We start from the raw sequence: 14,112 nt of genomic DNA on the forward strand, positions 1-14,112 counted from the left end.
TCTTCTAATGAGCCGATGAGTTGAATCAGGTGTGTTTGATTAGGGAGGCAAAGAAAATGTGCTGTGTTGGGGGTCCTTCAGGAGCAGGGTTGAGAGACACCGTGTTAGAGAAACGAATATCACATGATGATTTATTTACACATTTGTCTTTTCAATTTACAAAATTAATTATTACCAACGGATTACAATTTGAAGGTTTCTTGTACACAGATTGTGAGTCGGTGCAAGCAAGGACTACACTGCAAAAGCAACAGCACTTTAGATGTTTACTAGTTAGGTGAACCGTGGATGTTTCAGTATATGGACTCAATCATTGCATGTGTTTATGACACTGAGATCACTCACCCTGAGCTTTTTTCTTTTGCACAAAGGCACAATGAAGCTCCTGATTGTAGCTGTATTCGTTGGACTGTGTCTTGCCCAGCATAACCCAAACACTAAACCTAATAGGACCTCCATTGTTCATCTGTTTGAGTGGCGGTGGGCAGATATAGCTGACGAATGTGAGAGATACCTGGCACCAAATGGCTACAGAGGAGTTCAGGTATGGTTACAAATCTGCTTGAGTCCAGCACAAATGCACTTGCACTATTTTTAAGGAGCAGTAGGATAAGTCTGATGTTATGAACTTTGAGATTTTAGAGGAGTTGTTTACAGAAGGTTATGAATTATGAAAGAAAAATGGCCAAAAACATTTGTCTTTGATTTTACAGATTTCTCCCCCCAGTGAGAGCATTGTGGTGACTAATCCTTGGCACCCTTGGTGGCAGAGGTATCAGCCAATCAGCTACAACTTGTGCTCCAGATCAGGAACTGAGGAAGAGCTGAAAGACATGATCACACGCTGTAACAAAGTTGGGGTACTGCAAAACTACTGTAATTTTTACAGGAAAAAGAAACAAATCTGGCTGTTGTGGTTGCCAGAATAATTCTGTAAAAATACTGTAATGTAAACTTTTACAGACCAACAACGTGTACATTTTACAGTTTAAAACTGTAATTTATTAAAAAAAAAGTTAAATCCAATATCCCTTTTCTGCTGAACTAGCAAGGCCACGCTGCTATTAAAATCTATTTTTGTACATTTAACATACTGACAACCACGTAATAATGCTCCTTGTAAAGAGAAAGTCACACGAAGAGACGGCATCTCCTGTGTTTTACTTTGCAACAGGTGAATGTATATGTGGATGCAGTCATAAATCACATGTGTGGAGCCTCTGGTGGAGAAGGCAATCACTCCAGCTGTGGATCATACTTCAACGCCAACAAGGAGGACTTCCCCTCTGTCCCATACTCATCATGGGACTTCAATGATAACAAGTGTAGAACTGCCAATGAAGAGATTGAAAACTACAACAATGTTTTCCAGGTTAAAAAACCCCCTTAAAATTACCTTCTGCTTAAATGAGTCGATGAAGTCAAGATATGAAAATTCACCCTATTTATTGTCTAAATGCATGTTGTTATTCTTATTGTGAAGGAATAATTTGTGCATTTAATTTTTTTATTATTTATTTTGACCGCTTTGAACTTTTAAATTAAAGTGTCAAAACTTGATCTTCCAGTGAAATGACAGATTATCTGGTGACGTATGCTGGATTTTTCCAGCCATTTTGTTGGCGTAAACCCCTCCCTTTACATACAATCGACTGCAAGTTTACATTCAGATTAGCCTCAATCCAATCAATTACCAACAGATAGAACCAATCTCCTGCCCTAAATTGTTTTCTTCTTCAATACGTTGTTTCACTCACACGCCACAATACGGAAGAAAGATCTGTTGCTATAGTTCATTGCGACTTTAAAAATTTCTTTGATATTTGAAAATTAAAAACAAAACAAAAAAGTGTGGGCTGTTGTGCTGCTTAGTCCGATCCACTTTCAACAGCGTTTTTCAGAAATCACTTACTGCCCCTTTAATTTAGCTATAAAGTAGCTCTACAGAAGACAATGGTGTCTTTATTCAGCTCAGTTTAGTTCAATGATGATGATTCAATATCAGTGAAAATGTTGCAAAGTTCATCAGTTATAAAACAAATTCTATTTAGCTATAAAGCAGCTCTTCAAAAGACAATTGTATAATTCTGCTCAAGTCAGATTAGGAATCACATTATGGTGAAAGCTTATCACCCTCCATATATTTAAAGACTCATAGTTTCTTGTTTTCTGTTGTGTTGGTGCATGCTTTTCATTTAAAGGTTCATTATCATCCCTGACCCTGACTTTTAAGCAACACCAAGTAACTTTTCCTCTGCGGTGGCATAAGTGCATTTCACCATGTCACGACTTGATGAACCACTGAAACGATTTTGAAAACATTATTTTAAGGTAAAAAATCTTACTTAGTGTTGCTTTAATTACAATCCTCAGATTTGTTTACACACAAACTTCAATCCATGTAGTAACGCTTGCATCTGCAACTAGTCACAGTGTGCTTCATAGTTGTGTGCGCTATAGAACCCTGATTTCAATTCCCCTGCTAGCAGTTCAACGAGCTGTTTTTTGCTGCAGTGCTTGACCTGTTAATTTTGTGTTGACAGGTTAGAAATTGTCGCTTGGTGAGTCTCCTGGATTTGGCCCTGGAGAAGGACTATGTTAGAGGAAAAGTGGCTGAATACATGAACAAACTGATCGACATGGGTGTAGCTGGATTCAGAGTAGATGCTTGTAAGCACATGTGGCCTGGCGACCTTAGTAACGTCTTCGGCAGACTCAGGAGTCTGAATACCACTTGGTTTTTACCTGGCACCAAGCCCTTTATTTATCAAGAGGTATCACCATCCCTTGAGGACCAGAGTAACTTAAAATGGTTGTTAAACCACTAACACATTTATTTATTTTTCCTTCAGGTTATCGACCTTGGTGGGGAATCCATTAAAGCCAGTGAATATTTTGAACTCGGAAGAGTGACGGAGTTCAAGCACAGTGCAAAACTGGGAACAGTCATTCGTAAATGGGACAAAGAAAAGCTAAGCTATCTCAAGTATGCAATGGTAACTAACCTCTATTATTACAATGCTATCTGGAAAATTCGTTTCTGATTGGGCAATCATTGAGTGCTCATATATTTTATTGTACATGGCAACATATCGGTGCTTTTTTTAATGTCTCTCAATCATAACATTAATAATAAGTCTTAAAGTAACAACAGGTAACTTTTCAACCTTCATAATATATTTCCAAGTCTCTTGTGATGGTACATCGACTTACAATAGGTTGAATGACACGTCTGCCATAGCCTGACGGGGTCTGTAGCGTTTTTAATCGTACTTTTAAACTTCGGGTTTCGGGTAGTAACCGGCGAACAAAGAGAACTACAAAATTCGACTGCTTTACGGCATATACGTCACTTCCACCACCACCCCCACTTCCTTAAAATCGGACTTGCGAGCCAAATGTTATAGTCATGGCCGAAGCAGCACAGAAAAACAAGAAAGCAAAGGTTTTATCGGAGCAAAGCAAAAAGACAAAAAGAGAAAGTGATCGCGTTAAAGGCAGAACGAGGATCAACATTGCAGAGCTGCCAACTCTCACGCATTGGCCGTGAGACACCCGCATTTGATTGGTTTCACACGCTCACACGTACGCCACACCCCCGGTTTCTCACGCTAAATTGTCAACCCAGTCGGTCAAATCCCTGAAAGATGAGTTTATCTATAGATCTACCTGTTGAGCCACTCGTGATCGACAAGTTATACCGCAAATTAGTTCAAATCTCCCGGAATCTAGAGCGAGCGCGCACGCGAGACAGAGACTGTGCTCCAACGCGCGCGGACGGCAGAGAGAGAAAGCGAGCGAGAGACCTTGCGTGTGCACGGAGCATCGAACCCTCCATCGAAAAAAGAATGCCTCTCTCTAACCTCTCTAATTCGCTAGAGTAGTAGCGAATTATCAATCTGGTAGCTAGTAGACGATATTCTAGTTTTTGATGGTTAGCTATCGCTAGTATTCTCGTTCTGATTTGAACTTTGCAATCGATGAAATGCAAATAGCAAATGTTTGACCTAAAAAAGTGTAGTCTACTCAACATGTACAAAGAAAGGAGGAAGATTATTAATAAAATCATATTTTAGGATACCTAACATGTCTGTGATATTTGTTTATTTGTCTTGCCTCAAGCTATAATGCAAATCGATTTGTAAAATTTGCAGATTCATTTATGGTAGCTTGATATTATAATATTGACGATATATGGTTATTATCAACCACTCAAACATTGCATTGAAGTATCATATAGATCCAGTAAAACGGTAACCAATAGACTAGGCTACTATAATGACGCTGGCTTGTAAACGTGAGCATCGCGATCATTTGTCGTTAGAAAAAAAATAAAACCCATGAAATTATATTCATATGACATGCTGAAATATATGCCACTGTACCTGGGATGAAGACATTTCACACGCGACGCAAGCAGAACACCTGCATGTGACCTCCTCCTACAGTGTTCAGGGCTATCCTGGTTGTCAACAATTGCACGTGCATGTAGGATGACAGAGTTTACGACAGTAGTAGAGGACAATACTGTTTCCCAACTGTAGGGGGAGCCCGAGGGCAAAAAACTACCTGTTGTTACTTTAATTTCATTTTATGTCTCTTTACCAGCGCAAGTGAGAATAGTATATTTGGGGCCACTTAACAACTGTTGCGGTGTCAACTGCTAAAAAATAGCTATATAGTTCATGGAAAAACGAATCTGGATTCCAGATTAGTACTAATCTAATATCGTTATACTGTTTCAGTGTTTGACTTGTTGCTAGACAGTTTAAAAAAAAATCTATTTTATGGTCTCATTAGCCAATTGAGCATTAAGCAAATCTACAATTCCTTACATGGTCCTGATTACCGTGTATGGGTTTATTTAGCAATATTTACCATATTACTGTGGTAGACCATTTGTAGTGATATGTCAGGAAAATGTCACTCGTGCCTACAGATAACAAAAACATGTTCTAAGAACATTTTGCAAACATTATGGGAATGTTACTCTTGAATGTTCTTTGAACATTCTGAAATGAGTAGTAGCATTTAATTTTTTTTACAAAAATGTCCAACTAAAACGTTTCAGAAAAAAAACATTTCATGAATGATGTATAAATGTTTTGTGCTAATATTTTGAGAACATTATAAGAGACCAGATAACTTCAAACTAACTCTGTTAACTACTGGAAGAACATTTGTTCATAACTTAGGAAGAGCCTTGGCAGAACGTTAGACAAAGTTCTGAGAAAATTCCCTGTTAGCTGGATATAATCATGCTCTGCAATCTTTTGGCTTATAAGAGTTATTGAAGGAGTTGTAAACAGTGTTTTGTCTTAGGAGCTGGGGAGAGGGCTGGGGTTTAATGCCCTCTGATAAAGCCTTGGTGTTTGTGGACAATCATGATAATCAAAGAGGCCATGGCGCTGGTGGAGCTTCTGTTTTGACATTTTGGGACTCTAGGTAAAATATTTTGAAATATTTTCCAAGAACTCTGAGTGGTATGTTTTACATTGTGTGGTTTTTTTTTGTAGGCTTTATAAGATTGCTTCAGGGCTCATGTTGGCTCACCCATATGGTGTCACCAGAGTCATGTCTAGTTACCGTTGGGATCGACATCTGGTGAATGGAAAGGTGATGCTTCTAGTTGATGAAACCCATGTGCTTCACATTACATTAATGAATAGCTTACAACAGGGCTAATGGCGAACTAGGATAAATCCCCTCAATCACTAAATGGCACAATCTCACTACAGCACTTTCCTAAATATCCACGTTTTACTGTGCAGGTGGAAATTTGGCTGATCCATGAAGCAATTGCAGGCAGCAAAGCAAAATGCTTGATCAAATAATGAATGATTTTCAAAATGTTGTAGCTTTAGGTAGTAAATGATAATCTTAAAATTAGCAAATGCTTTTTAAGACAAAGGTCCTGTTAATGGTTTTGTTTTGTTCAAGGAAATAAATCAACAGATTTTCAATAACTGAAAATATGTAAACGTATGATATTAGAAGCATCCCTGGTTGGGGTTAGCACAATAATTGTAGTGAGAAGCATTTTCCTAAAGGTGTGCCTTTAGCCCGTAACACCCAATAGATTATTTCATACCACACTAAGTAAAACCTGAACAAATAATGTTCTTGTGAAATAAAACACAGGATCAGAATGACTGGATGGGCCCTCCAAGCAATGCCAATGGATCCACTAAGGCAGTACCCATCAACCCAGACTCCACCTGTGGGGACAAGTGGATATGTGAGCACAGATGGCGTCAAATCAGGTGGGTGTGTTTTTTTCTGGACACTTTTTCTTGATTTCAATGTCAAATCCCAGCAATTATCTTACTCTATTCCCCATACCAGGAATATGGTGATTTTTCGCAATGTGGTCAATGGCCAGCCTCTCTCCAACTGGTGGGACAACGGTAATAATCAGATCGCCTTTAGCCGCGGCAGCAAGGGATTCATTGTCATCAACAATGATGATTGGTGAGAAACTTGCAACACCTACCCAAGTATAGTTAACATGTGAAATGTGTAATAATAATACAAATTTAGCACTTGATTACTCCAAGTTGGCATGGAACGGGAGTTGTGACGGTATTTTCTTCCCTATTGTTATGTATATCAGAGTGATATCACGGCTTCTCGAACAAGGGCAACATTTAGGGTGGGACTTGATTTTGTCCAACGGAAATTGATTAGATGGTTGTGGTTTGCTATCGCTGTGATGTCATGCCAGTGATGGGTCACGCCCTCAAGGCAGTAAATCAGAGAAGAGATGTACGGAGCCCCTATGGGTCATGGTGATTAAAAAAATTGTGAAATGTGAGGAATTAATTGCTGCTTGCAGCTATATTTTTAATTACATTATCAATTAAACAATTCGTGAACATACTTTATCACATTTAAGAAATTTATCTTTATATAGAACCTTTTTGGCATTAATGGTTTATTTAAAATGGAGTCAAGAACCTATAGGGTTCTCTATAGAACCCCACTGAACCTTTTTTTCTACAAGTGCATAAAATAATAACAATTGTCAATTTTGATTCATGGTGACTAACTGGATTTGATTAATGCCCCAGGGAACTGAACGTGACGCTGGACACTGGCCTGCCCGTGGGCACATACTGTGATATCATCTCTGGAGACAAGAGTGGGGACAGTTGCACAGGGACACGGGTGTCAGTGGGTTCTGATGGACGTGCCACTTTCCACATCAGCCACACAGAGGAGGATCCATTCATTGCCCTCCATGCTGACTCGAAACTGTAGATTCATGATAATTATAATAAAGCAGGATCACTTAACTTTTCAGTGTGGTGGAAGAGCTTTTGTTTACATTCACATCATAAATCATATCATGAAAAAGTAAACCAAAGTGTCCACAGAACTACATTTTTCTGATTCCGTGAACAAGCATCCAAACTTTTATCTCCTGTAAGGCCGTCTAATTTGATCCAATGGCGGCATTCAAATTAGTGGTGAAGGTCTCACGCGTGTTCCGTCTCTTCCCATGGCAAAGGGATTTTTAATTAAATGCAATACATTTTATCTTATGTATTAACTCGTTTCATCTGACTCCATAAAATGAAAGGTTTTCAATGATATCTGTGCATCATTAAATATACGTTAATGTTTGACTATTCCTTTTAACTCCAATGAAAATAATGTCAAAGTCTGTTAGAATAATCAAATATAACAATTTATTATGTCAGGTAAAAGTATTATGCCAATTTCATAATCAGTTCAAAGATCATCAATACAGAACATCAAATGCTTTAGGATAAGAGAAATAGATGCAAACCCAAAATTTAAGAAATACATGAGCTAATCCTCACGGGAATACAGAAAGAGCCACGATTCCTTGCTGCATTCCATTAAATAGCCAGAACTTCTTTACAATGGTAATTTGCATTCAGGTTACACCTTATTGTGGGGGTAGGGGAGAAAGACCATTTGCCTAGAGTCCACTTTCCTTTGTGTGTCATCTCTAAACTTCTAAAAAACCTTATTAGCTTTTGTTTTACCAATTTGGAAATGAGACATCTGTACCCCTCACCCTGCAGTTTAAATTATACTAAACAAAATACTCAATGATAATCATTCACATTAAACCATATTCTTATGTGAGTTTTTATGCGTCACTGAGAGAGAATGAAATGTAGATGAGGTGAGACTTTTGTCTCCGGGGAAGAGGGGGGAAGCCAAATGTTCATTTCCAGCTTCAACCAGTTAGTTAACAAGTCTACATGTACTGTTGCTTTTAGGTGTTTCTTCTTGACTGTGAACTCCACTGTCTACATTTGGATGAGATAACATCTGAAATTACCAATGGAATGAAAAATTTAGGAGCGCATTTAGAAACTTTAGGGACACAACTAACTATTTCTGTATATGCACATGTATATACAGTATGTTTATACACATTTTTGTGTGTATTTGACCGTTTTAGAGCAACCAGCCATGAAAAAGAAATCAACTTGGCACTCGAAAGCTGTTTGAGAGGCAGCGTTGTGTGAGCGCACTTTGGATGTGATCACACGGGAATGAAAATTCAGACCAACCTTACTTATGTACTGTAACACTGTAATAAACTGATTTTGCCATACTAGTATTATTTTAATATCACTGTGATACTATTATAGATTTTGTTAATATTCTGAATTAAATTTGAATAACATTTATTTCAAGTAATAAATGTCTTGATGGTTTTAGTTTTTGTTAACTATCCAGTCAAGTCACCTTTATTTATACAGCGCGTTTTACAATACAGATTGTTTCAAAGCAGCTTTACAGAGATAACAGGAAAAAAATATATAATAACACTGATACCCGTGAAATATGTGTCAAGAAATTCAGTTCAGGCTTTAAAACGTGAAGCGCTCGTATTTATTTAATGAAATCATAGCCTTTTGAAGTTTAAAACTTTAGGCAGTATCACGATTTATGTTTGTCCATCGCCAAAATATTAGACGTTAAAATGATCAATAATGCAATTTAAGCCCCTTTACTGTCTATGCATTTAAAGCAGGGGTGAGGAACGTTGATCCTGGAGGGCCACTGTCCCGCAGAGTTTAGAACTACAAACAGAGTGAAAAGTGTTCAAAAACTACAGACATGGAGGACGCGCGAGTCCGACGGTTATGTAGAGAGGTTTAGATAAAGGGGTTTGAGTGATTAATTATCAGTATCTAACCTGACGAAAATGTATTTATTCAATGTTGTCCACATTATATTGCATCTGCAGCATTGTGAAATTTGTAAAGATACGTTTAGCCATTAACTTTTAAATGCATTATTATATTCAAATTCCAAACACATGAGGAGAGTCTCGGCATGAAAGACCCATGACTGGCAGATGAACGTGCGACAACAATTCTCTCCGAAATGGTAAGAAGTTATATTAGATTGAATGGAGGCAGGGCAGTTTACGGTGACAGGACGCACGCGACAGATCTGTCCGTTAAAGATGACGAAGTAGTATGTCCCAAGCTTGCCTACTCTTTTGCTACCCACTCAAAAGTATGTAGGCCTACTTTTTCTTCACAAAAAGAGTACATACTTTTAGGGCGTAGTGTAAGTAGGCGAATTGGGACGCAGCACAAGTAACTTTTTCTCTGCGGTCGCCCTACAGGTTGGAAGCGGAATTGTCCATTACCGCTGTCGTAAATAATTTACCGCATCCATACTGTCGCACCCACGCTATGTGTTTATCCAGGACCAGCACCGGATTTGGAATGAACGATGTCCACAGAGTATGTTGCATGATTTCATGAAAGTATGATCTATTGCGACATCAGAAACGAAGAAAAACAAAATAATGACTATTGTAACGCTTGACGTAAAGCAAGTCAAATTTGTAGTTTTCTTATGTCTCATTAGAACTACAGGAACTCTAACCTGGCCCTAGCCAGATGAATTTCGCTCCGCCTAGCTTCACTCACAGTGAATGAAACTAGTGAAGCTAGTGAGTGAAGCTAGGCGGAGCGAAATTCATCTGGCTAGGGCCAGGTTACAGGAACTCGACCCGATCTGGCAATCTTACATAGCGTGGTTATAGCAGATAAGAACCTTGCATAATGACAGATCATAAAGGAATATTCATAAGAATAAATATGGTGGTGAAAGATAAATCGGTCAAAAAAATTAATAGTTACTGGAAATTAAATAATAAATTGCTTGAAAGTGAATGCCTAAAGAAAAAAATCTCGATTGAAAAATATAGAACAATTGCAGCTATGGAAAAGACATATGGAAAGTACTGGAAATTAATGAAGTTTGATATCATAACGGCATCATTTAACCAAGGAAAATTGGAAGCAAAAAATAAAAAAAGGAAAGAAAATTAAATTATTGAGGAAATATTCAATTTGAATAAAAAGAAGAAAGAAGCATTGACTGATTCTGAATTAAGTAAATTAAATGTATTACATACTGAACTAGATCATATCTATGAGGATAAAGCAAAAGGAGCATTTATTCGATCTAGACTTAAATGGTTAGAAAAAGGGGAAAATATTTTTTTGGCCTTGAAAAAAGAAACAGTGATTTTGCCTCAGTCTCAAAACTAATGATTAACAACAAAATAGTAGATAATTCTTTAGATATTTCAAAATATGTTTCTCAGTTTTTTAGTAATTTGTATTCTTCCACAATGGCTACTTCCAATATTGATATTTTTTTAAATAACTTTATGAGTGATACCAAAAAAATAGATCAGAACTTCCAAAATGTGTGTGATAAAGAAATAGTTATTGAGGAGTTGAGAGAGTGCATTAACTTGCTAAAAAATAACAAATCTCCAGGCAATGACGGGCTAACAGGAGAGTTTTATAAGACATTTTCTAAAGAACTTTCACCCTTTTTATTATTAGTATATAGAAGCTATAGAAAAAGGTGAATTGCCTGCTTCATTAAAACAAGGGGTTATAACCCTGATTCCCAAACCTAGCAAGGACAAGTTACTTATTGAAAATTGGAGGTCTAGTTTGCTTAATAATGACAGTAAGTTGTTTGCAATGATTTTTGCTAGAAGAATGAAACAAGGTTTAGATCAAATCATTGATATGGAACAGTCTGGTTTTATGCAAGGCCGTCATATTAGGAATAATATTAGACTGATCTTAGATATGGTAGACTATAATAATTTTATTGAAGATGATAGTTTTATTTTATTTATTGATTTTTATAAAGCATTTGATACTGTAAATCATGATTTTATTTTCAAAGTTATTAAATTGTTAGGTTTTGGAGATGTATTTTTGAAAGCAGTCAAAACATTGTACAATGGTTGTAATAGTTCTGTCACACTTGCATTTGGTACTTCACAAAGGTTTGATATTCATTGTGGCATTAGGCAAGGATGCCCCCTCTCTCCTTCTTTATTTTTGTTGGTCACCCAGGTTTTGGCAATGCATGTAAAAAGAAATAAGTATAATGGTATCACAGCTTTAGGATTAGAATTTAAACTTAGCCAGTTTGCTGATGACACTGTAATTTTTTTGAAAAACAAATTCGAGGTACCAAAAATAATTAGATGTATTGAGGCATTCACTGCTGTATCTGGCCTTAAAATGAATTGTGATAAATCTGTATTGTTTCCCCTTAAATATTGCTCCTATACAGAAATAGAGAACATCCCAGTTAAACACCAATTAACATATCTAGGTATAGTAATTTGTAAAAATGAGAAACAAAGGAGTCAGTTAAATTTTGAACCAATTGTTGAGAGAACAAAAAATAAATTTAATTGGTGGTTAATGAGATATATATCAATAATTGGGAGGGTATTATTGTCAAAGGCGGAAGGTATATCTAGATCAGTATATACATCTTTATCATTAGATGTGCCTCCTAAGGTGATTAAGGGATAAGATACTTTATGACTTCATATGGAGAAAAAAAAACACATTATTTAAAAAAGGAGGTAATATGTAACACCAAAGAACAAGGGGGACTTGAGGTTTTAGATTATAATACACTTAATGACACTTTTAAAATTAAATGGTTGATAGAGTTTTTGAAGAATATAGAGAAAGTCTTTGGAACGTATTTCCAAATTATATATTTAAAACTCTTGGAGGCATAGATTTTTTGTTGAAATGTAATTTTTCTGCTGACAAAATTCCTGTAAAATTGGCCAGTTTTCACAGACAAGCCCTGCTAGCATGGAAATTGCTATATAAACACAATTTTTCACCACACAACTATTTCACATGGAATAACAAAGACATACTTTTTAAAAACAAATCACTATTCTATCACACTTGGTTCAATGAAGGGATTATATTAGTAAGACAATTGGTTAATATTTGTTATCATACTGAATTTCTACAAAAATTTAAATGACCAGTTAAACCAAGAGAGTTTGCTATTGTTCTTGACGCGATTCCAAAGAATGTGATTTTACTCTTAAAAAACGCTGATTCAGTGGAAATCAACATGGACAATATTTGTGGTAAAATTTTCATTGATAATGTTGATGTTTTACAACAAAAATGTAGCAATATGATTATAAGGAAAGCTCTTGGCTCGGTGTCTTTTCCTGCAGCAAGATTCTTTTGGTCTTCTTTATTTGGTGATATCTCTTGGGTTAAAGCATGGAAATTACCAAATAAGTTTTGTGTCAATAACAAAATTAAGGAAGTGTCTTACAAAATACTTCACAGAATTTATCCTGCTAAGCATGTCTTGGAAAGATTTAATCTTAATATTTCGTATACTTGTGAATTTTGTGCACTAGAGAAAGAAACAATTTTGCATCTGTTTTTTCACTGCATTTACTCAAGATTGTTTTGGAAAGATTTAGAAACCTTTATTAATAGAAAACTGAAGTGTATGATGGAAATTTGTGTTTTTGATGTGCTTTTTTATACTCAGAAAGACAATTTAGAATGTAAAGAACAGCATATTATACAGCTATTTATTTTATTAGGAAAATACCAAATACATAAGAATTTGATTTCCATTACACGAGAGTAGATGTTAAAACTTCATGCTGATTTGTACTCGGCTTTCGCCAAGATAAGCAAAACTAAGACGTAGCTTTACAGTAAACTATGCTTCTCCATCTATTTACGCTTCTTTCCATATGGTGGTGTGATTCCCCTTCTGTCCGGGGTTAACGACTGCAGTGTACTTGGCGCGTCAGCACACGCGACGGCTGCAACTACAGGACCAGCACGACAGCCGTCTGGATTGAGCCGAGTAGGGGACATCTCTAGGGTCTTCAAGTGGGCACCTTCCGTCCTCAGTGTTTCGTCGACTAGCCCACGACACCTCAAGAGGGCTCGACAGTGACTGGCGTCCCAGAGTCACCCCCCTCCGTCCCCCACTCAACTCAGTCCAGCTTACTGACCTCTACATCCCTCCTGCTGCTGAGACCTAACCACAATCTCACAATCTCTCCGCAACCCGACCATACGCGCCAACCCGTTTGACTAAAAAGCCTTGTTTAAACTCGACGCGTCCGCACGAGCGCGAGTCTCCGCTGACTGCGCGCGCACCTCTCCAAACGGACGAGGCGTTTATACTTGACGCGCTCGCCGTTGTGCTATTCTGTGAAACGACAGGGGGCGACTCGGAGTAATTCTCCTCTAAACCACCAGGAATCAGCAGTGAAGAAGTAGTTTGCCGTTTATTAGTAGTTTATTAATAGCTGATTCATATTAAAAGAGTAATAAATGCAGTAGGTGTATTGTACTTTCTTGTACAAACTCGTTAAACAACTGAAGCCTTATTGAAGAGTGTTTAAACCTTAATTTAATCAGCAGGGCTTACTTCTGCTATTGTAGGCTTATTTTATAAATGTAAGCAGTTATTTTAGACAAGTGCAAACTGGGTGCTTAATGCAAATGTGTTCCTATTCACAAAATGAGAGGCTTTTATGATCGCCCATCAATGCAAATGTCTCTGTGTATAGAAGGATCATAAACATGCTGGTACAGACGTAACAGTTCGGCCTGATTCGGCTCGAAGTCGTTCATCTTCGGATGCGGCGCCGCGCGCGATGTTACAAAAAGTGCCGTGCACACCGCCAGGCGAAATGGGGTCTTGCGCACCCAACGCGCACGACCGCCCATACCGCAATTGTGTCATTTTGCCGTGCGCACCTTCGCGCTCTTG

The 14,112-nt window shown here is 37.4% G+C and overlaps 1 protein-coding gene across 1 annotated transcript; it reads left to right on the forward strand.

The window, feature by feature from the left end:
- The first annotated feature begins 357 nt into the window (after nucleotides 1–357).
- Nucleotides 358–7,300, forward strand: amy2al1 (amylase alpha 2A-like 1). The gene is made up of 10 exons (XM_056245474.1): nucleotides 358–544; nucleotides 714–860; nucleotides 1,175–1,372; nucleotides 2,544–2,774; nucleotides 2,853–2,986; nucleotides 5,323–5,445; nucleotides 5,517–5,616; nucleotides 6,142–6,263; nucleotides 6,346–6,471; nucleotides 7,071–7,300. The coding sequence occupies exons 1-10, from the start codon at nucleotides 377–379 to the stop codon at nucleotides 7,258–7,260; spliced, it is 1,539 nt and encodes a 512-aa protein (XP_056101449.1). The 5' UTR covers nucleotides 358–376; the 3' UTR covers nucleotides 7,261–7,300.
- The last annotated feature ends 6,812 nt before the right edge of the window (nucleotides 7,301–14,112 follow it).

Source organism: Rhinichthys klamathensis, unplaced genomic scaffold, assembly GCF_029890125.1.
Source record: "Rhinichthys klamathensis goyatoka isolate OS25496 unplaced genomic scaffold, OSU_Roscu_1.1 h1tg000032l_1, whole genome shotgun sequence".
Classification (NCBI taxonomy): Eukaryota; Metazoa; Chordata; class Actinopteri; order Cypriniformes; family Leuciscidae; genus Rhinichthys; species Rhinichthys klamathensis.